This window comes from Zerene cesonia, chromosome 16, assembly GCF_012273895.1.
Source record: "Zerene cesonia ecotype Mississippi chromosome 16, Zerene_cesonia_1.1, whole genome shotgun sequence".
In the NCBI taxonomy this organism is placed as follows: domain Eukaryota; kingdom Metazoa; phylum Arthropoda; class Insecta; order Lepidoptera; family Pieridae; genus Zerene; species Zerene cesonia.
This window is the reverse complement of record NC_052117.1, coordinates 9,095,042-9,118,214: the sequence shown is the minus strand read 5'-3', so window position 1 is coordinate 9,118,214 and position 23,173 is coordinate 9,095,042. Positions and strand designations below refer to the sequence as shown.

The 23,173-nt window shown below is 41.2% G+C and overlaps 2 protein-coding genes across 3 annotated transcripts; both read left to right on the top strand.

Moving 5' to 3' along the window:
• Positions 1–583: 583 nt before the first annotated feature.
• Positions 584–14,114, top strand: LOC119832979 (protein stoned-B-like). Its single transcript, XM_038356825.1, has 14 exons — positions 584–679; positions 1,391–3,685; positions 3,753–5,257; positions 5,331–5,499; positions 5,903–6,036; positions 6,797–6,965; positions 7,120–7,344; positions 7,606–7,750; positions 8,179–8,307; positions 8,795–8,900; positions 9,154–9,322; positions 9,661–9,775; positions 9,992–10,518; positions 11,630–14,114. The coding sequence occupies exons 2-14, from the start codon at positions 1,422–1,424 to the stop codon at positions 11,769–11,771; spliced, it is 5,799 nt and encodes a 1,932-aa protein (XP_038212753.1). The 5' UTR covers positions 584–679; positions 1,391–1,421; the 3' UTR covers positions 11,772–14,114.
• Positions 14,115–15,475: 1,361 nt separating this feature from the next.
• Positions 15,476–23,102, top strand: LOC119833110 (mucin-5AC). Of its 2 annotated transcripts, none has more exons than XM_038356994.1 (6): positions 15,476–15,553; positions 16,445–16,605; positions 17,049–19,806; positions 20,201–20,420; positions 20,822–20,915; positions 21,039–23,102. In XM_038356994.1, exons 2-6 carry the CDS (start codon positions 16,528–16,530, stop codon positions 21,051–21,053), a joined length of 3,165 nt encoding a protein of 1,054 aa, XP_038212922.1. In that variant the 5' UTR covers positions 15,476–15,553; positions 16,445–16,527; the 3' UTR covers positions 21,054–23,102. The 2 variants fall into 2 exon arrangements, with proteins under 2 accessions (XP_038212922.1, XP_038212921.1); XM_038356993.1 differs by having other exon boundaries at positions 15,506–15,783.
• Positions 23,103–23,173: the final 71 nt, after the last annotated feature.

Genomic DNA, 23,173 nt, shown 5'->3' with positions numbered 1-23,173 from the left:
TAAATGCGAAAGTTTGTGAGGATGGATGCATATGTATGTGTGCGTCTGTTACTCTTTCACGCAAAAACTACTGAACCATTTGCAATGAAATTTGCTTCGTAGATAGCTGGACAACTGAAATAACACATAGGGACTTTTTATACCGATATTCCTACGGGATACGGACTTACGCGGTTTCAACCGCGGGTCATAGCTAGTTATATTAATAAAAGCATCTACAATAGTTTATACCCACTAGAATAATACATTTTTAAATATAGTGATAATTCTATGTAAGCGTGACCTAATTCAAAAAAATCAATGTAACATTAAGGGGGGCAGTGGAATTTGCTTTCATTGTTATTTTTCCTTTCTAAAAAATGTATAGATACTTGTTTGTCCAATACTGAAGTATTAGTATATTTGTAATATGGAGATATCATTATAGATCGGGGAGATTAGCGTGTGCTGTAGAGTGTAGGGGTAGTTACGTAATAGCGGAGTATATCGGTGACACTTGAACTTCTCGGGGCGCGTGACGCGGCGGCGGGCGACGGGCGGCGGCGCGCGCAGCGGCGCGCGCAGCGGCGCGGGTCGATAGGGCGCCGCACTCGTCCCGCCGCGCCGCCTCGCCAGTCTCGAGCGAGCCGCCCAAAGCGCACCACTAGAACCTTAGAAGTGTCAGTCAGTTGCGATGAAGGTATAGAAGCCCTTTATCCATAGTGCGATAGCGGTATAAATTAGCTGTAGGTGGCGACCGCGGTCCCGGTACGTGCCCGTAGCTCGCTGTGTGTGCTCGGCGACCACGCCGCGGTCTCGCCCGTCCATCGCCTTCATCTTATCTATTGTCCGTCTTCAATGTCGAACACTCATGAACCTTTTATCCCATCTCTCGTTTAGCTCATGTATTGATTGCTTCCGTCTGCTGTACAGCCGTATAGCGGGCCGGGTAGTTACATGTTACTTCGTCACGTAGTTAGATCATCTTCAAAATATTTCTCAATGTTGCATGTCCGTTATTCAAAGTTACGACTGAACTAATTAATTATAAGCGTGTAGAACAAAATGATGAACAATTTTTAAAATATGCTGCTATAGATAAAATATGTGCATTTAGAACAAAGCGAATACTTACATTATAATGTACTCTTTTATATTTAAAGAAAGATGTGTGATTGGATAGGAAATAGAAAAAGAGGATGCGCAGTTGGTGACTGCATTCAACGTAAAAACGTTTTGTAATAATTGTAGAAGTGACCTATATCTGTGAAATATATTAAATCATTTAAAATTTGCCAAGATTCAAACATGACTCTAGAATAAATGATTACTTAACAATTTGAAAATAAAAACATCGTATTACCTATTTAGTTTCTCCTCAATTTTAAAACGTAACGTGTCTTTTTTCCAGCAACACGAAAAGCATTTGATAAATACATATAATGCTAAAGTTACCCAAAGGCCTTAAGAAAAAGAAGAAAGGGAAAAAATCAAAACGCAAAGGCGAAGAAGAACTCTTTACCGAAGAAGAATTAGAAAAGTATAGACGGGAACATCAGCAAAAAGCTGAAAACGGAGAAGGATCAGCTAAAGAGAATGAAGAGTGGTCCAAGTTCAAGGATTTAACAACTGGCGTTGATTCGGTTCTAAAGAAAACTCAAGGGGACTTAGATCGCATAAAATCAACCTCGTTTTTTCAACGTGTAACCATAAAAAATGAACTTAAGCCAGTTGAAAAAGAAAAACCAGTGCGCCCTGTAGTTGAGGTTACTGAAGCTGATTTTCCTCACTTAGCACAGGCAGCTGCTGCTGACACCGACGGGGACAAAAGTGATTACGGTGTTACTGACGACGAGTCTGAAGAGGAAGAGGAAGATTACGATATCTTCGATACATCATATATAGACGCCGTCCAACGCGGTGAAGTAAAACTTGCCTACGTGCCTGATTCTCCAGAGGAGTCAAAGGACGACGATATATTCGATACATCCTACGTTAACGCGATAATAAAAGGTCAAGAAGTCAAGTCTTCGAAAAATAAAAAAGGATTAGATATTGGAATTGCTGTTGAAGTGCTAACTGGTCGAATAGATAATGTAAAGGTTACAACTAAGAAACCAACCAAAAGAACTATACCAGGCGATCTGTTGCTTGAAGATGATGATAAAAGTTTAGTTATAGAAAATAAAGTGGTCGAAGAACCCGTTGAAAAGAGTATTTTGGACCTTGATGCTGACATTCCTATTACGACACCCATCGATCTAAGCACTTCTCTTATACAACACATAAAAAAAGAAGTACCTCAAGAAGATCAGGAATGCCCAACATCTGAAGTTGTTGAGGAAAATCCTAGCGAAGAAGAAATCGATGAATTCACTTTATTAGCAGCAGAATCTCTTGAAACAAAGGCTGAGGTTATCAAATTAGATGAGAGTGAAATAAAAATTGAACCAGTTTTACAAGATTCGTGGTCTGCATTTGAAGCTAATACAAAAGAATCAGTATTTGCTGAAGGTATAGTTGAAGATCAACTCGATGTACTAGATCCTTATATTGATCAAGACGATCCATTCGACACTAGCTTTGCCGATGCTGTTGTGCCTTCCACGAATTTATGCAATTTAAAACAAGAAGCCGCTGTATTAGAGGATGATGATGATTTCGATCCCCGTGCAGATGAAGTACAGGTTCATTTAAATAATAGAAGGAAGTCATCGGTACGAATTCATTTAACGGATCCTTCTGGGGTAAGGGAGTCCATAACATCTGATGATATTATTGACAATCACTTAAATGAACCAGCGAGAGATTTGTTAGGAGGAAGCACTACAGATCTAACACAGCTAGGTGATGCACCTCTAGATCCAGTTGATTTGAATGACATAGATCCATTCGATACAACTATTGTCGATAAAATTGTAGCTCCAGGTAGAGTCGAGCTAAAATTATTGGAAGAAGAACTAATTGACTCCACTCCAGCACCAATATATAAGGTTCCTAGTGATCCGGATTTTGACCCTCGCGCTGATGAAATAATCGACAAAAAAGTAGAAAGAAGAGCATCTCGTCCAGAAAACTTAACAGTTAGCAAAAGCGTAGTATTTGATGTCGATGGTACCGATGATGTTAACTGTTTGGATAGTAAAGCGAAACCAACGAAACCCTTAACACCGTATTATACTCGTGAAGTTTCAATCACAGAAGATTTAAGTGAAGAAACTGAAGCTGCAGATAGAGTTCCTAGCAAATTACAGAGAACTCGTTCTGACGAAGATTTTACCGCACCTCCACCTGTTTATACTAAAAGGCGACATTCGGAATACCCAAAATCAGATCAGACCGTTTCGATACAAAGAGATTTGCTTCAGAGCGGAGACGTTGATTTGCCGATAAAGGTATTAACTCCTTCAGGTCCACCACAAAATATATCATTTAATAAAGAGGTTGAAGACCCTTTTGATACATCATTTGCTAGTAACATTAACCCAAGTAAAACTGAACTCAAATTATTAGCTAAAGAATTTTCTTGTGAAGATACAGACATACAAGTCACTGAAAATAAAGATTTACTAGAAACGGATGACGACTTATTTCAAATAAAAGCACTAACACCAGAGCCTCTTGATACTAACCAAGAAACTGAGGATTTTGATCCCTTTGATACGTCCTTTGCAAATAATCTAACACCAGGAAAAACAGAAGTAAAACTTCTGGAATCTGAATTTTTGAATTAAAATCCAAAAAATAAAAATGGCGTACAATCCATTCTTAAGTTTAAATGAACCTGCTGCACCTGTGACCGCAGAACTTAATCCATTTATGACAACTGAAGATGAGGGCGCGGACTTTACAGCAAATGACAATCCATTTGCTACAAGCAATCCATTCTCTGATTTCGGAAACAGTTACGAACCACCCGCTGGTGATACAGTTCCCATTGATATATTTGGCAATGCGGAGCCAGTTAATATAGGAGCTAAACAATATGAAGAAAATAATTCAATTAATATTTTTGATAATCAATTTGAACAACAAACAACGACAAATGACAAAATTTTAAAACCTACAGAGCTAGAACTTATTTCTACAATTGTAGATGATACCTATGCAAAATCTGAAGAAATTGATAATCAACCAACGATGAGGCCGGTACCACAAGAAACACAAAATTTAATATTAAGTGTCACCGGTCAGATGGAATTTACAAGTTCACATTTACTTAATCGTATTCCACCAACACGAACTCCAAGCCCTGTATCTGTTAGAGATATTCATTCTCCCAGCCCGACACCGGAACAGGACATGTTAGATGATTCTCCTGCCCCCAGTGCTAATGTTGAAGGAAATAAAAATAAACCAGCCAGACCGCCACCGGCGCGTCCCCCTCGACCAGCTCCGCCACCAAGACCACAAGCTCCTCCACAACCACAAGTGGATGATATTAACCTTTTTGATGCTCCAGCACCTGTTGTGGTTAAGCCAACTAAGGAAGCTATACTGAGTTTATACTCGGCTCCTAAAAAGGAAGAAAACCCCATTGACTTTTTAAGCGACGATATACCTGAAATGCCTGCTAAAGAAGAAATATCTACCACTATTGTCCCCAACGCAATTACAACTGCTGCTACGACAGTTGAATCTTCAAGTTTAATATTTGCAGATTCAATTACTGAAATTCAAGATTCAAACAAGGAAGTAGAACTAAAAAATGATGCCATAGAACCACATAATGAAATCGATTATCCCAGGACTGAAATGGATACGTCCGAACCGCCTAATGAAATAACGAAAAACGAAAACGTTGGGGAAACCGTTACGTCTCCTTTTGATAATGTTGAACAAGAAACATTAGGATCTCAAGCGTTTAATGATTTGGACAAAAATCCTTTCGAATCGGTCACTGAAGTTGTTACAAGTGAACCGTTTTCAGCTGCAAGTGATATATTTTCAGTGAAAACCGATGATGCAATTGTATCTCCTGCAGCGGAAAGCTGCCTGCAGGTGGAAAGTGTCGAAACTGATCTTTCCAATTCAGTTCAAAAAGATAATTTCCAAGAGTCTCCAATGGACCACAGCGGTGCTTTTGACATGGGAACTAATATCTTTGAAAGCGCTTCTGCCGCTGCAGAGCCTGCATCGCAGGTCGACAATAATCATTCCGATTTTGGATGGGGACAACCTGAACCGATGGCACAAGACGCTTTCCCTGAGTCTAACGATGCCTTCGATGCCTTTGCTGCTAAATTCGATTCAGCCAGTGGAAATCACATGGCTACAGGTGAGTTGAATTCCTATTGTGAATACCGAAATAAAAATACGTCAGTATTAACAACTTGCATCAATAATTTAAGACGCGTGGGGAGACGACGGCAGCTCGGAAATTGCGCCCGGTGGCTTCGAGGCGGAGGCGTTTGACCCGTTCCTCAGCATGGGCGCACCGCCGCCACCAGCCGCCACGCCGCGCCTCGAGCACCAGGGCTCGAGGGACTCCACTGATGACACTTTCTCAGTTTTCATCAAGTAAGTACACGGAAGTCATTATGGGTATTTTTAGACATCAAAATACTTTTCAACTTGAAGTGCGCCAAACTTCAACTTAAAACGCATTATTTTTTTTTGTAATTAATTAAAGATAACGTTCCTTTCACTGCTTTCGTTTATTTCTTTGTTTGTTAATAAACATAGTTTAAGGATGTTTCATGCAAATTAATAAATTATCCAATAAGTACATAAAAAGCAATGTCCCTTGACTTTCAATCAATCATATCATCAACTTCAAAAATATAATTTTCTCTTACGATCAAAAATTGTACCGTCGATTCGTTCTATCACAAACCGTAAGTGTGTGCATGCAAATAAATGCGAAGTAAGCCACCGATTAACTAGTTTTTTCGTGAAGTAAGTGTATGCACCTGTATCACAGGCCCAAGGAGAACGAGGCGGGGTCGGGGGCCGTGGTGCCCGCGCTGGCGCCGCCGCCGCGCCCCGCGCCCGAGTCGCCGCGCGTTAACCCCTTCGACAGCGCCGAGCCGCAGCTGCAGTTTCAGCCGCAACCACGTATGGATGTTTCCAAATTTCCTTATTGCCTTGATTATTGTAATAAAATCCTATTAGTTTTTAAGTTATTCTATTCCTTTCTTAATTGTAATAGTACTAGGAATGGGATCGATTGATAGATAGAATTAAGATATTAATTATGACGGATACTGAGTATCAATGAGACGTGGACTATAATACTAGTGGTATGAGACGTATACTGCACAAGATAATTTACATTTTACAAAATTCAGTCGCTTGAAAGCTCATAAACAAGGCATGGAAGCCGTCTTTCCTGTGAATGTTGAAATATTTCAAAAACAGCCAAACCAATAAGATGAAAGTTGGACTAATTCCTTAGTTGGAGTACACCGAACACAATTAAAAATTATTTCAATCTCACTTACAGTTTTTGAGTTGTGCGCTGAACAAAATCTGAATGTCTAATAACTAAAAATGTTGATGGTTTAACTACTTTGTATAAGCGCTAGATGATCGAAAACATCTGCCCTTCTTCTATACTCATAACGACAGTATTAGGAATAAATGGAATAAAGCTGTACTTATTGATAAAAAATTGTATGACTTTGTAGAAAAAGAGCAAGCAAATTATATTGAAATAAAAAAAAACACACCCGCATAAAATTAAACCCTACCGCACAGTAACAAAGCAATGGTCCCCAAGATACAGGCTGACCTAGTTTGGGGATCAAAGTACCGTACAGATGCTACATTTGCTTATATCCAATAAACTGTATTATTAATATTATTAAACCCTTAGCGGAAGCGGTGCGCGGTCGGTCCGGCAGCGGCGGGGAGACGCCGCCGACGCCGCTGTTCGACGACGACGTGTCGCAGCCGCTCGAGGACTTCCCGCGCACCAAGTATGTCGGGCCCGGCTGGGAGATGCACCTGCGGCAGCCCAATAAGAAGAAGATCACGGGCCAGAGGTACCGATACTACATTACGTTTTTTCAGCAAATATTTAGATTCGTATTCGCATTCTTATCGAAATAATCCACCGACATTTTTATATAGCTCATGAAAGCAATGTTTTATGGCTATCTCAGTCGGGTTGTTAATGCATTTATTTATTGTGTTCAGGTTCTGGAAGAAGGTGTTCGTGCGCGTGGTGCTGCAGGGCGACAACCCCGTGGTGCAGCTACTGAGCGGGCCGGGCGAGCGAGAGGCGCAGCAGCCGCTGCAGGAACTGCCGCTGCAGGCGTGCTACTCCGTGTCCGACGTGGGCGCGCAGCAGTTCGACCAGTTCGGCAAGATCTTCACCGTCAAGCTGCAGTATGTCTTCTATAAGGAGCGCCCAGGCGTTAGGTGAGTACTGCCGTGGAATGACTTTGATGTCATCAACATTCATCTTTGGAATTCAAAGTTTTATAACACATGTACAAACTGATCTTTATTTTTCATTTCCTTAAGAAGCGATTGGCTTATCGATTTCCAGTTTCTTATTCCGGTTAGTTGTTCTGTGCATATTTAGATGTCACCCAAACGATAAATATATTATGAGAGTTGGAACAAGAGGATGAGTGTCAAGAAATTAAAATGTAACTGTTGTGATCATCTTCATATCAGGCCCGGGCAGGTGACGAAGGCGGAGCGCATCACAAACAAGCTGTCGCAGTTCGCGGCGTACGCGATCCAGGGCGACTACCAGGGCGTCAAGGAGTTTGGCAGCGACCTGCGCAAGCTCGGCCTGCCTGTCGAGCACGCGCCGCAGGTAATGCCTCCGCTGCAATCTTATAGATCACGGAATGCTGAAATGCGTTCGTGCGTTCAATTCCCTGACATATGACAATATAAAATATATGACAATGTGAAATCGGAAATCTAGATGTTGCGTGGATAAGGAATGTTAAATTGTCTTCACTTTTTGTTGAACCGCTTGATTATTCAGAAAACAATAGAAATGTTAGATGTTTTCATTACACAAACTGGTTCAGTTATTGAAAAGTTATGCCAATAATATAATTCACTAACTCACGTTAAAAATACTCTCTTACCACACAACACGCATGTAGTTCTGTAGTAGTTGAATTTTTTCCATATATTATCACTTACTTAGCACTATTATTAGTTTATGCTAATGAGATTTAATTTAAATTATATTGAATGTAAAAACACAGTATAAGACGGTGGTGTACACAGGTGTCGCAGCTGTTCAAGCTGGGCTCGCTGAGCTACGAGGACGTGAAGCAGTTCTCGTGCTGCGTGGAGGAGGCGCTGTTCCGCCTGCCCGCGCACCGCGACCGCGCGCTCACCTATAAGATGGAAGAGGTAACCGCGACCACTTGACCTATCATCATCTCTTTCTCTTTACCCATCTTACCCATCTTTTCTTTTACTTCCCGATCCTTTCTTTTATTCCCTTATTCAAAAAAGTTGACAGTCCATCCACAGGCATCCACAGGCAAATGCTTATTGCCTTATTGTCACTTCTTATCAGGCAATCTACTAGCTTCTTTGCCGATTATTATATTTCAAAACCCTTAAAACAACGAACTACCAAAATTCTCCAAAAAGCGTTAGAAAACTCCCGAAAAATGTGAACGTTATTAAAAATGTAAATATTTATTGGCAGAAATTTAAAGTAACATGAGGAGACCCTTCAAAAGGGCTGATACAAAATGATTGATGAAGTATCTACAACTCTCCGCTATCCCGTTATGGCTGATCGTTTGAACTATAATTGAATAAACTCCCATTTTAAACATGTACATAACTTTTCATCTATACAAATAACTAAGTCAAAATATGCGCGCAGGTTCAGATAACAACAGTGGACGAACTGTACGTGGAGCAAGACGCGGAAGGCTCGGTGCTGAAGCAGATCGCTCGCGTGCGGATCTTCTTTCTTGGTTTCCTCAGTGGTAAGTCTTGTGTGGGCTCTTTTTACTGACTTTTCTTTGTTAAATGTTGCGATCTATAGAATTTGCAGTAGCAGCAGTATCAACCGTGCTGTGCACGAAATAAACGATGTGTTTGTTTTAAAGTGCAATATCAGACAAATAAAACTAATTCTTGTTCAAAATTTGGACTCCTTCACTTAACAAGACTCCTTTACTTAACAATCGAGTCGTCAATATAAGCACAACTAATATTCATATATTGTCTTAATCGTAGGTATGCCGGACGTGGAGCTGGGTCTGAACGACATGCGGCGGCAGGGCAAGGAGGTGGTGGGTCGCCACGACATCATCCCCGTCGTCACCGAGGAGTGGATCCGCGTGGAGGAGCCCGAGTTCCACGCCTGCGTGCAGCCTGAAGAGTTCTACAACACGCAGATCGTCAAGTTAACATCGCCCATTTATTATATTATAAATATATCTCATTCTAATATATAAATATATCTACCAGTACCAATTTCAAATTAAATCTCATTGGTGTTAATTTAGACATCAAGAATAATGCTAAAATTGAAAACGAAACAGGATAGAAAAGTATTGTACTTTTTTTTAATAAAAATATTAAGCTCTAATTGGAACTAGTTTAAGGATGTAGTATGATGTAGTGTAGGAAGGAATTACTGTTGCAATGAATTTAGAAGCATTATTATAACATTCATATTGATATCATCGGTGTTATTGAGTGTAATTAAATAGCGATAACCGAGGATGGGACGTTTGGCAGGTTCAAGCCGCCGGACGCGTGCTACATCGAGCTGATGCGGTTCCGCGTGCGGCCGCCCAAGAACCGCGAGCTGCCGCTGCAGCTCAAGGCCGCCTGGTGCGTCACCGGCAACAAGGTGCGGCGGCCAGCCACTTTTTTAATATTCTCATAGATACCTATATCATTAGATAGCAATACAATTTGTTTTTCTTTTAATTGTTTCCAAATTTGAAGTCACGGCAACCTCATTAATTATTATACCTCGATAAATTCGTGTCACACTTTCCATTCAATTAAAGTTTATGAATGATAATTTTAATGGACGCATGTGATACGTTCCGGGCGCGGGCAGGTGGAGCTGCGCGCGGACGTGCTGGTGCCCGGGTTCGCGTCGCGCGCGCTGGGGCAAGTGCCGTGCGAGGACGTAGCCATCCGCTTCCCGATCCCCGAGTGCTGGATCTACCTGTTCCGCGTGGAGAAGCACTTCCGCTACGGGTCCGTGAAGTCGGCGCACCGGCGCACCGGCAAGATCAAGGGCATCGAGCGGTTCCTCGGCGCCGTGGAGCCGCCGGCCGAGTCGCTGATCGAGGTGACGTCCGGGCAGGCCAAGTACGAGCACCAGCACCGCGCCGTGGTGTGGCGCATGCCGCGGCTGCCCAAGGAGGGGCAGGGCGCGTACACGACGCACGCGCTGGCGTGCCGGCTGGCGCTCACGTCGTACGACCAGGTGCCGGCCGAGCTGGCGCGCTGGGCGCGGGTGGAGTTCACCATGCCGGCGGCGCAGGCCTCGCACGCCACCGTGCGCTCCGTCGCGCTGCAGAACCACGACGCCGACCCGCCCGAGAAGTTCGTGCGCTACCTGGCGCGACACGAGTACCTGTGAGTGCATCACGTTAAGCATTCATTTTCACTGAATGGTTAAAGTTATTTTGTTATTCGTTTATTATTTAAAAACATTTTCGTTTTAATTTCAATTTCCAAAATACGTTTCTTACGACTAGGAAATTTTTAAGTAGTTTATTTATGTATATATAAGTATTTATCTGTTATCTACGACCATTAGACGTGGCTGGCTAACCTGAACCGACGGCCGTTTTCAATATCCTATCTGTTCATTTTACATTATGTTGATAAAATTAGATAAATCGACATTGTCATCCAGTTAATCTATCGTTAGAAGGACATATTGGCTAATACAGTTAAGACGTTCATAAAAATCCCTTTAACCTGTGGTTCAATAAAAGTTTTAATGCCGTAATGCGGCGCTATCCCCAGTCACGTCGCTTATCCGTCAATATTGAACAGTGATAGTATTTTGTTTTGAGAAATAAATTAATAATGTTCAATAAAAAAAAATTAAACAATTTTGTAGTAATTACAGTAATATGGAACGGCGACTGAATAAAATATTTATTAAGAAACTTTTAATACGAAACACAAAATAAATTATTATATGCAGTTGATACAACTAAATAAATCACAAAATCCATAACTAAAGCGGAAAACTGTGGTAAAAAAACTCAATATACAACGCTTTTTGTTTTGTCGCGTCGGTGTTGTAAAAATAGGGATGTCAAAAAGATTGGTTTCGTTTCATTGAAATAGCGTTATTTTATTTTTAATGTTATTTTTCTGAAAGTATAAGATTACTTCCGATTTTTTCAAGATACGTATAAAATATAATTAGTTTTGTATAGAATATTCTTTTTGATATTCCGTGTAACAAAACGTTTCGAGAGTCTTGGATAGTTGGGAGGAAAAATGTTGAATGTTGTTAGTCACTGATGGATAGAACTTATCCTTGGTTATGTGCAATTTAAGGATAGATTCATTTGCTATAGTTACCGGAGATAACTGTCTATCTGTGATCTCTGAGACGATATTGAATGCGGCCGTAATGTTAGCAGTTGTTTTAATTCATACTTCATTAGAATTTACAATAGCATCAAGTGTACTATATAAAGGTATATGAGAATATTGCTCGTCGCAGAGTGGGCATAGAGCGCACGACGGGACAGTCGGCGGCGGCCTACACGCTGGCCGCCACTACCGATCCCGCGCCGGCGCCACCGCCGCAGCCTACGCAACCGACACCGCCGCAACCGCCATCTTCGGACTCCGACTCCGACTGAACACCACACTAATTTACGTATCCAGCTAATCCTTTGATACCATAGCTCTATTCGGACCTTCGAAAGCAGATGCCTGCACCTCTCTGCTAATCGGATATATTTTAATGTTATTTTGGGAAAGTGTGGCGTCACAGGTATGTTAGAGTGTCACACAATATGATGTGGATTTGTTATTCTGTATCGGCCTATGTATCGACCAGTTTTTAAGATGAAGTGGAAAAATGTGGCAGAAAACAGCGGTCTATGGTGTCCAAGGTTAAAGCAAGTATCAAATGTAAAGTATATAGTATTCATTATAATTTATTAATCAACTTCAAACATTTCTACGTGTATAACTGAAAGTGAAATGGTTTTCTATATTTCTTTTCCTAGGCGATCTTCCAATGTTTTACAGTTTCTATGCCGTCTCATTGTAAGCAGTTCTGAGGTTCCTCGAATAAAATAGTAACAAATTTATGCTTCAATTTAATATTGCGATATTCTTAAACTCTTTTAGCAAAATGTTATATCATTGTTATAAAAAATCATCAAATATATTCCATTTATGCTTAATAGAATCTAGTGGACTATCGCTGTTGTCTGGATGTAGAATTGTGATTGGAAATTAATTATAAGTAAGTTAAATAAACGTTCAAAATTTAACGACTATAAATAAAAGCTACCACCATACGTATGACGTACTAAAGGTACAATATCATATTGCGTAAGTTACCTAGTAACTAAGTAAAATATATTTATGATTAAAGAGCATTATCGTGGTACTGTAGTGAATTAAATATATTATGAAGATATTTGTTATATAGTAGCATTGCATATGTTAGGTGAATCGGACTCTCCCACCGCTCTCTGTAGAGTTACTGCATTAAGTAAATTTATTGAAATATAAATATATACGTAGTGCTTATTCATGGGATGTGAACCAAAAGAAGTATACCGAGTTATACTGTCTGAGAAAGTTTTAAATGACTTGGACGTTATATAAAAAACGTGTAATTAACAAAAAGATACTCTTCGATCTGAATTAGAAGTGCGTTGGAACTCTTTACAATTCGCCCGCTCGACATTTTGGATAATTTAAGTTCAATTTGTGCACAATAACAAATATATTGTATATTTATGACAAAGATTAGCTCGTTAAGGGTTATAATATAAACGTTGAAGGTCCAATTGTTTTTCTTCTAAAATCTTTAAAGTGCTGTTATACGATGCAGATTCTTGCGACTTAGAGAATATAAAAATTATTATCATTAAATTGTCGTTACATGAAACGTTGTACATAGTAACATAAGAGCGGTATTCTCAAACATTGTTTAGATTTCGATGACAATTTAACAATAATAGATTTTGTAAGCATTAGTTTAAGATAATGTAGAAACATAATGTATGCAAGGAGAGCCGACCGAATGCTCGGGCGCGAGCTGCGACTGTGGAATATATCGTTGAAAAAAATTATGTAAAGCTAGGAAGAAATTATAATTTTCGGGTCAGTATTAACATTCATATTGGCTATAAGGTGATTGTGATTAAATGTGGACGTTCGGTTGGAACCAAGAAGACGTGCGCGTCGTCGACAGTACTCGATCTTTGTGTGAGGGCGCGCGACTGTGGCGAACACACGGCGTCAGTCGTCACGTGCAACATCTCATTGTATAGCTGAATGGAGACAGAATAGCATTATAAGCAATATATATAAGAGATTTAGTCGCTAAGTGGAGATGTACCTAAGTGTGTATAGCGTCTTTGTATTGCATCTAGCACAAAACCTATTAGTGCGAATGTATGGAATATTCTAACCTTCTGGATTAACTATAACATTTCTAAGATATAAAGTATTTATTATGAAATTATCGAGTTAATGTCTATGCTTATATCGATATAATCCCTAGATCGCGTTGTTGTACTTCATATAAAGACGTTGGATGAGTTCGTATCGATGATAACATTATTTATAGAGCAAATATTCCGAAAGTATTGTAAAAGTATATTTATACTGTACTAAATACCCATAGCATTATAATATTATGTCGTGCGTCGTGCATTCGACGAATAGCTCTCTCGTGTTGGATGTTGTCTCTTTGCGGAACTTTGCTTTTGCTAGAGCTTACAAGAGCTTACAGGCTGGGAATATTAAGATTAATATTCAACACTTCTGGTAAATCGTTTCGTGAAAGCACGTTCCGGCATTGGACAAACAGTGTAAACTCTATCAAAAGTAGACATATAAGTATAAACCGTGCAATAATAGGATAAGTGGTGTGCACTAGTGACTGCCTAGCGTTGGGAAGAGGCGGCAGTCATCCGCGAACCCTGTCATGTTTTGTTGTTAATAAAATAATCGCAACTGCCCCTTGTTTCATTTCTGCCTTTCCAGCTCTAGTCAACTATGTGTCAAAGGTCAAACACGTGTAGCCGCTAAACATTATCACACCAGATTTACATCTAAGTTCTTAATGAGTCGTAAATAATCAGATAGAAATTACATTTATTATTATAGTATTGAAATGCTTTAAACATTTTTAAAGAATAGAAAGGGATTGTTCACGGGGCGGGATACGAACCCGCGTCATTTTTAGCCAAACCGTACCCTAGCCTCTCGGCCATCCCTGATCCCACTTCAGCAATCGAATTTCTTCTACTCTTTCGATCTCATGTGCCTACTGCCTAAGGGTCACACCACGAAAATTCTCATTGAGTAGACTTTCAAACTATAAAGGTTTCATCAGAAAGGTTCGAACACGTTAGAGTGAATTGACCAATGATCTGATATTTTGTTGAGGAAATGGAGACACATTCCAATCTACATATGATCCATTTTTTTTCATTATATATATATATATATATATATATATATATATATATATATATATATATATATATATATATATATATATATATATATATATATATATATATATATATATATATATTGGAATATGATTTGCTTACTTACTGTTTGATGAAACGATATTTAAGTAAAATGTATAATATATCATAGAGATTCGAACCTTCCATTTCGGTATATTCTTTAAAATATTCATATAATTTGATAAATGGAAATGTATTCATGGCCGCAGGCCGAAGCGTTTATATAACGCGAGGAGAAATTGGGGTCGGCACTAGGGGTGCATAGTAATTTGATCAGAGCTCCTTGCCAATACTCGCTGGTCTCAACAGTACTATTCAACTTTATGATGAAAATATAAAATAAATCTTAAGGTCCATGGAATGTTTTTCTGATTGTTTGTGGTTATTTATTTAAACCTTTTTGAAAAAAAACTGTAATTATTTTGTTTATTTCATACTAGCCGGTCGCCCTGGCTTCACTTGTAGTACTCAGTAGTGATGCCGCTTTCTAATCATGAAAGTTTTAAAAATTCTTTATTATTTATTATTTATGTGACGCATATAATACTTCATAGACTGTGTTTATTAATTGATAACAGTTTCAGTATAACAATGAAGGTAGAGCTTTTGACCGTATAATAAAATATGACTTGAGTAAAATAAATAATCTGAAAATAATTGGAAAGCATCTTTCAATACAATGTGTAAAATTTAAATTTTATCTTCGTAAATTATCTATGTAAAACAAAATAAGCATTTATAAAAAAAGAATGACGTAGATAGACAGGAACATCAAAATGCTTTCTATTGTTAATTTAAACAATGGCAACACGAATCTCAACAAAAGACAGGTTGTCGCAACGCATGCGTGCGGCTGGACTGCGCGCCTGCGTGCTGCGGCAGCGGAGTAGATGGTGGGCGGGCGACCTCTCGGCCAGGTACACACGGGCTGCTGGCGCCTGCCACCGGCCACCATCTCGCGACCACCGAGCGGTGAATCCGCCAACCGTTCCCACCACCCCTCCAACCCCCTCAGCGCTCGTTCGAACGCTCAACCCCTCCAGTTCTAAAAATACATAATCGATGTGAATTCGTGCCAGGAGACGAGACTGAGGTGTGAAGGTGTGTTTTATCGATACCCCGAGCGGCCAGGTGCAGCAGCTTACAGGTGATTAGAGTACAGGCTCTGTGTCATTGAACTCGTCACCCCAGCGCGGATAACCTATTAACCTACTCCCGTGATCTATTAACATTTAATCCTGTTGCACTGTTATGTTCGCTTCTATCCCAAAGCCCAATCTCGAACAACATTGGGAGAATGTGATAAAATTTGATAATCTATGAAAGTAATACACTAATATGTTCAGCGTATAATTGACCTTCAATTAATAAAAGAGTAGGTAAGTAGTCTAACTACCGATTTTTTTAATTACTATAAGCGCACATACAATTCAGTGACAGTTTACTGCAGAAACTCTCAAAGAGCTGAAAATTTAAATTGTAATATGTACAATTTTTATTACATTTCATTATAAGTATGTACAGGTTATATATAGGTATATAGGTTAGCTACATCAACATTACATTACTCGTTCTCATAGGTAAACTTTAATGAAATAACTTTATAAAATCAATGAATGTTGAATTTGGGTCGATTCGAAAATGCAAAACAGGTTAATTTATTTTCTCGCTCAATCGTTTGGCATATCTACTTTCTTTCCTAATAAACCTTGTCTGCTTATTTCTTATAGCATAAAATGTATACATATAACACTTATACAGTGCAGGTAATATATGTAACCGCTGGTCTATTTCGTCCTATCATCTAGTATGCTGGAGTGAAGACTCTCAGGCCGCAGAGGCAGGCGTCGAGAGCAGCGCGCGGCGGACGGCCGCGGTCGGCAGCGGGCGCATGGCGGCGAGCGGCGAGCGCCGGCAGCGCCGCGGCCCCGCGCCCATCGCCTCCTTCGACCACGACGTTTCTGATGAGGTGCTTCTCAACGTTACTCTATTCAAACAAATAATAACTGAAGACATGTAGTATCAAACTGAATATGATATAAAATGTAAAATTTCATGAAATTCTTCGAGTCAAACCCTATGAGTATTTTATGTTTGTAATGCTGACAAATTTGTTTGCAAATCTTTGTATAAAACAATAACATATTGAATAATAAATTCGTATGATTTAGAAAAGTTTAATTTGAGAAAAGAATAGAGTTTACTGTCAGTAAAAATACCTTTTTTAAGATTAAAGTCGTAAAGATCAGTAAAGAAAATGTGACGTAGATACTTATCTACCTACTATACTTTTCTATAAAGAAACTGAGGAGAAAGTCACACATACGGATTTAAACACAAGAGTGTTGTGTCGCAACCTTTTTACGGCTAAAGATTAATGTTTACTAACTTACACCGTATATTTGATTCCAGTCGAGTCCAGAAACAAAACAAACGTTTCGTCTGCCAGAAATTCGAGAGGATCCGGCGTGTTCGAGCAGCAACGTCGCCGAGGAGGCGAGCAGCTCGGGCAACGCGCTAGCGCCGCCTGAGCAGCGCGCGCGCTCGCACTCGTCGCCCGCCGTGCACGCAACCGCGGCGCTGAACGCTCCGGCCGCGCCGCGCATCGACATCTCTCGCGCGTCCAGCTCCAGTCATCACGATTCGAGAGACAGCTCGCCGGAGCTGGCTCTGTTCGCAGGAACCGGCTCGGGTGAAGAAGCCCGCGCTAAATTAGAGTTGGGCTTCCGCGAGGACGGAGCTCTGGACCTACGTTCGTCGACCGAGGAACTCGCCTTCTTGGAAGGCGCCCCTGGGAATGGAAATGGCGATATTCGGGCTCCCACGACCGCACCTCCATCACGGAGACATTCACGAAAAGACAGTCAGGGTTCTGAAACGGCGTTACTGGCAGTCTCCGGTCGCACTAGCCGGCTGTCGAGCGTCGGCTCTCAATGTTCCGCACACTCAGCTTTGTCAGGATTCAGTCATGCGAGTCGCGTGTCTCGACTGTCTGTTGTGTCTGGTGTATCACGTTCTCCTTCACCGCATAAAATGTTACTCGAGACATCGTTTTGTGGCCCAAAACCTATCGAAACAGACCCTGAAATTTGTGCAGCTGCCGTAGAAGAAAGACTGCTAGAAATTGCAAAATTATCTACGGAAGCAGCCGCTTTACCTGCACCACCTGTAGATGCACGCGATCGTCGTGAGGTACGGACGGAAGTAACTGTAGAGAGTTCGAGCGCAAGGTCAACTAGTAGCACGGCGCGCATCGTTTCCCCAGTTCCACCTCCCACCACTCCCACACCCACACCTACGCCGTCGGCGGCATTAACATCGACAGTGTCTTCAGGCGCAATACCAAAACAAACACCACAAACTCAACCCCCAATCGTTCCAGCCGATGAGGAGAAACGATTAAAGGAAACGAGAAATCGAGCGCGGGTTGAAGAACGCAAAGCCCGATCGAAAGATCGCCGTGAACCGTCACAGCCCGAAGTTTACAAATCTTCTAATCGATCGAAGGATATTATTCGCATTAAGCTCAAACCAGATGACGAATACGATGACGATGATGATGAAAGTGAAAGAACTTTAATAAGCGGTGAACCGGCTCGAAAACCGGTCACTTTAGAGTTAAATGATAATTGCGTTCAAACATTACGTGCAAATGAAATATCAGTGAGTCCACTAACGACGCGACGGTCAACACGCGACAGCCGTACACCGTCACCGAGTGGCGTACCTGTTTCTCGTAAATCATCATTTTGTTCCTTGTTTAAATCGCGCGAAACTATAGCCTCTCCAGATTCCCCATCGGATGCATTAAAGAGAAAAAAGAGTCTAAACGAGGGCCGATCTCGAAGTAAAAGCCGAGATCGATCTGTGACTCCAACTTCTGCTGGGAAAATAAAAGGTTCCGTTTTGTCATTATTTAAAACACCTCGAAAAAGTGCAACATCTCCTTCACCGAGTTCAAGAGACGGTTCACCGATAGTACAAACGCAACGTCAGTTTCCTCAAACACCAGTGGACCGGCATCGCACTGAACGGCTCAAATATTACGAAGAGTCTAAAGATGGTATAATTCATATTCCTTTACGCACACCGCCTGATGAATTAGATACGGCCAGTGACAAAGTAGAGACTCTATCGCGGGACGTGCCCCGTCCCTCTTCTGCCCCCCAAGTGAGATCTATGCCCGAGCGGCCCGTTTCAGCCGCCTCGGCACCTTTACCAAAACTGACACAAAGAACAGTTTTACCCGATGGAAGTATTATTATTCCATTACATTCTCCCACTGAAAAAACTCCTAATATCTCTACTACTCCAGAAATAGAAACTTTACCACCAACTACCGTAACACAGACACCGATCGTGACGCCGAAAGAAGACAAGCGCTCACTCGAAGTTAATAACACTCCAGAAAATATAACGGAACCTACAAATAACTACGCACCTGAAGAGTCTTCAGCGCCGGATACCAGTCGAGCGAAGCGCAAGGAGCGAATTATATTCACTACACACGTCGGGAGCAGGGAACAAGTTTTTAGTACACAATTTAGTATAACGAAAACGCCGAGCGTAACAAGCGAAATGTCAGAATCGACCCCGAGCTTTCCTGACAGCGAGGAGATGCGACCGATCGTTAGAGAAACAGAAAACACTATGGCGACCGTCGAAATTGGTATTAACGGGATCAAGGAAACGTCACCAAAGGCGATCGAACAGAAAATAGAAAAAGTTTCCAGCATCGAAAGCGCCATAGAAGCGGAGGGTTCGGCGCCAGGCACGCCCCAAGACACCGGGAGGGACTCATCGGAGTCGGATGCCGGGTCTGAAGCGCTGACGCGCGGCGGGAGCGACGTAGAGCGGCGCGGCCTCGTCATACAGGAGTCGTTCGAGGAGCTGCCGTACGTGCCGACCACGTTGCCGCAGGAGCGCTCGCTGGGCGTGCCCATAGTGCCGGTGCGCGAGCGCGGCGGCGTGCGCGTGGCGGGCGTGCAGCGGCCGCGCGCGACCCACAACGCGGTGAGCACGCTTGGGCGGGTGGCCGCGCCCAGCTCGGCAATGCGCGACGCGCCGGCCGAGCGCCTGCGTATCCAGCTGCCGCGCCGCCCGCGCGCCGCCTCCGCCTCCGCCGCGCCGCCGCCCCCAGAGCGCGCGCGCACTCGCAGCGGCAGTGAAGGTACTTTTATTTTAGAAACGTAATGATTCTCTATACATAGCGTATGTTCGAATACTTAGAAAACATCACCGGTATATAAATATATACATATTAATATTTATGTAGAGTTAATGGTGGGTGGCCAGTTAGGGGTGTACGCATAGAGGGTTTATAATTCATATAAAAATTAGGTTGCGGGATTTGAGCATGAGCATGAGCATTTATTAGGTAATCAGCGTATGCAAATCTGTAAGTTCCACGGAGCATACCACTGTACGGTACCACTGACGCGACATCCTATATTTTGACTGCTAAAATCAGGCATGCTGTTTTGACCGTAGCTTTCAGTTAAAAACATTTTGACTGATCTTTAGGCGATCCACAACCACATGGTATTGTAATATGTAATTTGCAGTGAGCGAAACGCGCAAAACCGAATGGATAGACTTCTCGGAAGTGCCGGAGCGGCGCAAGCAGCCGAAGCGCATCCAGACGCTGCCGGCGCGCGCGCGCTCGCCCGCGCTCAGCTACGCGCCGCCCGAGCACTGCCGCTGCGAGTGCCACGCGCACCCGCCCGCCGCGCCCCCCGACGACGAGCTGCCTCTGCTCGACGACGCGCAGCAGATGACCATCAGGTACTGACATTAGTGATGCCATGTCACGATAACAGTGTCTCGAGCTCCTGACCAATTTAAGAGTTTCAATTCTTTTTATCGTCGCTTATAATCCTAATAATATATAAATGCGAAAGTTTGTAAAGATGTGTGTGTTTGTTGCTCTTTCACGCAAAGACTACTGAACCGATTGCAATGAAATTTGGTACGTAGACAGCTGCCAACTGGAATAACATATAGGCAACTTTTTATCCCGATATGGGATTCCTACGGGATATGGATTTACGCGGCTGAAACCGCGGGGTGCAGCTAGTATTTCATAATATAATGATTGCCTGCTGACGGGAGCTTTCTATGAAAATGAATATTTTTGAAATGTTTTTGTAAAGTATGTATACCTAATATTGGTTATGATATATCAGCTCGTCGTCGCTGGAGTGCGGCGAGGGCGTGCAGGTGAACGTGCACATCGCGCCCTTTACTGCCGACCTCGACTTACACAATCATGATAATATGGTAAGCTTTATATTTCACTGTCATATTTTATTATTATTATTTAGTCGATTGTGTAAACAATTAGTAATTAGGTATGGTTTTGATGAATGCTCATTGTTCAATTCCAAACCCATGTGTCCGCAGGGCCGGCCACAATGACCACAGGCCAGCGCAGACGCCTTCCACGAACGAGCAAATGCGTTTTTACTTCTACTAAAAGTTTAAACTTTTATAAATATTCTCTATTGACTCAAACTGAGATGTTATCATTTTTAAGATGTAAATTTACCCGTTAGATATATAATAATTATTATATTTATAGCGTCTTTGTAACTCCTATTAGCTACCGTTGACCTTGCATTTTCGATGTTTATTAATGTTAGTTATTATTTCGATTGTGCGATAGCATATATTTAGCCACCGTTCCGGTATAGAAATGGCGGAGTCGGCGTGGCGTGATTTCTTCGAGATTTTATTGAATCTCGTCATTTGTCTCTCATTTTTTGTATAAAACTTTCAACTTCGCGTATTTTATTCGTTATTTGTAGATGTTATAAATATCATACAATTATATCAAATATATTAGCTCAATCATTTCTATCCGGTCGGGTTTATGCGGAGTGCTAGTGGCGCCCTCTTTGCGTATCGTGATACCGTCTCATCTGTGCGAAATGAGAAGTCGCAGTAAGTAATATTTCCAATTTTAGTTGCGCAGTTGTTTTGTCGATTCGGACATATTTCACCGTAGTTCAATCTTGCTCAATCTTATTAATCATTGCCATTGAAGATTTACTAGCTGTTTGTAAATGCCAAATTTTATTTTAATGTTATTGTCAGACGTAAAGTTCTATTATCGACTATATAATTACTTAAATCGAATTAATTACAAAAAGGTTGGATAGACCTCAAAGAAATCTTTCGTCTTGCTTTTGTAATAATTTAGTAAAAAGTTAACGAACACCAGTTATTTAAGCTTCTTTCCTATGTTTTATTAAAAGGAAGTTTAATCACACGTTAATGCTTAATCGAAAATTTAAAAAGTGAACGAAGCCATGTTGAAGTAATATAATTAGAAATTGTTGTCACCCCCATGTGATGTCTCGTATGAAATTGTTTAAATTTTCAAGATCTTTTGCTTTACTTTGCAGAAATTCACAGCTTTTTGCGGACCTTGTAAGCTTATTAAAACCTTGTAAGACAGTCGTATAAATAGTTTGGCCTTATCTTGTCCTATTGGAGCGTGAATCGGATATCAATTAGATGTAAAAACAAATTAAATTAAAGTAGATCTTAGAATCGTATATATGATAAACAGCATTACGAAATCAAGTTTCTGGTCACCAATGGCGACCTTAGCAATGTGCCATTTAATGCGAGTTTTTAATGTGCTAAGTTTCAATTCACTCGCTTTAAGTTTTTGCCATTTGGCGACTTTATACAAGTATACAATGTTTTTAAACTGCCAAGTGCTAAAGTTTAATTTAAAACCCTGCACCGTGTGGTTCATTATGGATAATCCGAGTGGTTATATATAATATGTAATTTAAAACAAAAAACATTTGAGTCATTTAATTATAAAATTTGCAAGCAACACTGCTTTACTTCACTATGTGATGATTCTTTCCAATCGCCAATCCTTTCCTTCTCCATTTCCCCCTTAAAAACGGGCAGCGCATTCGCAGATTTTATCTCTGCGAATGTTCATGGGCGGTGGTGATCGCTTACCATCAGGCGAACCACCGCCAGGTCGGTTGCCCGCTGACAAAAAAAATTCTTTTCCCAAGACGGTACAGTGCAGGTTCGAGTCGATGCAGCCGGGCTCCTATTTCTCTATAATTTCAAAAGACACCAAACCTAACGTAACCAATTTCACTATTATATTATAATTTACCGAAAAATAATACAAGCCGTATGCTACGTATCGTAACACAACAGATTACAATTATTTAAGTGATATTTATATATTATGATTCACATAATAATATGTAACATGACACGATGCGTGTATCCATAATCCAATGGAATTAAAATGATTTAAAAGCTCGCATTAGCGGGTAGCATGCGACTGAATGAGAACACAGCGGGCGGTCGAGGGCGGCTTGGGCGCGCAGCTCGGCGACGCGTCACACGACTCACCGCACTTGAGTAAACTGTATGTACCAATGTTACTAATTCTGCAGATTAGGCAAAAGTCTGAAATTTAAAGAGATATATGAATATATTAAAATTTTTTGCTTTCCAACTTGATCTTTTATTTACGATTCCTTTGGAATAAGCAC

Bases quoted from the DNA above. Each gene is read 5' to 3' on its own strand.
- LOC119832979 (XM_038356825.1), top strand. From the start codon at position 1,422: ATGCTAAAGTTACCCAAAGGCCTTAAGAAAAAGAAGAAAGGGAAAAAA. The intron at 5,500-5,902 runs GTAAGTACACGG...CCTGTATCACAG, and splicing joins ACTTTCTCAGTTTTCATCAA to GCCCAAGGAGAACGAGGCGG. The intron at 6,966-7,119 runs GTACCGATACTA...TATTGTGTTCAG, and splicing joins AAGAAGATCACGGGCCAGAG to GTTCTGGAAGAAGGTGTTCG.
- LOC119833110 (XM_038356994.1), top strand. From the start codon at position 16,528: ATGGCGGCGAGCGGCGAGCGCCGGCAGCGCCGCGGCCCCGCGCCCATC. The intron at 19,807-20,200 runs GTACTTTTATTT...TGTAATTTGCAG, and splicing joins CACTCGCAGCGGCAGTGAAG to TGAGCGAAACGCGCAAAACC. The intron at 20,421-20,821 runs GTACTGACATTA...ATGATATATCAG, and splicing joins GCGCAGCAGATGACCATCAG to CTCGTCGTCGCTGGAGTGCG.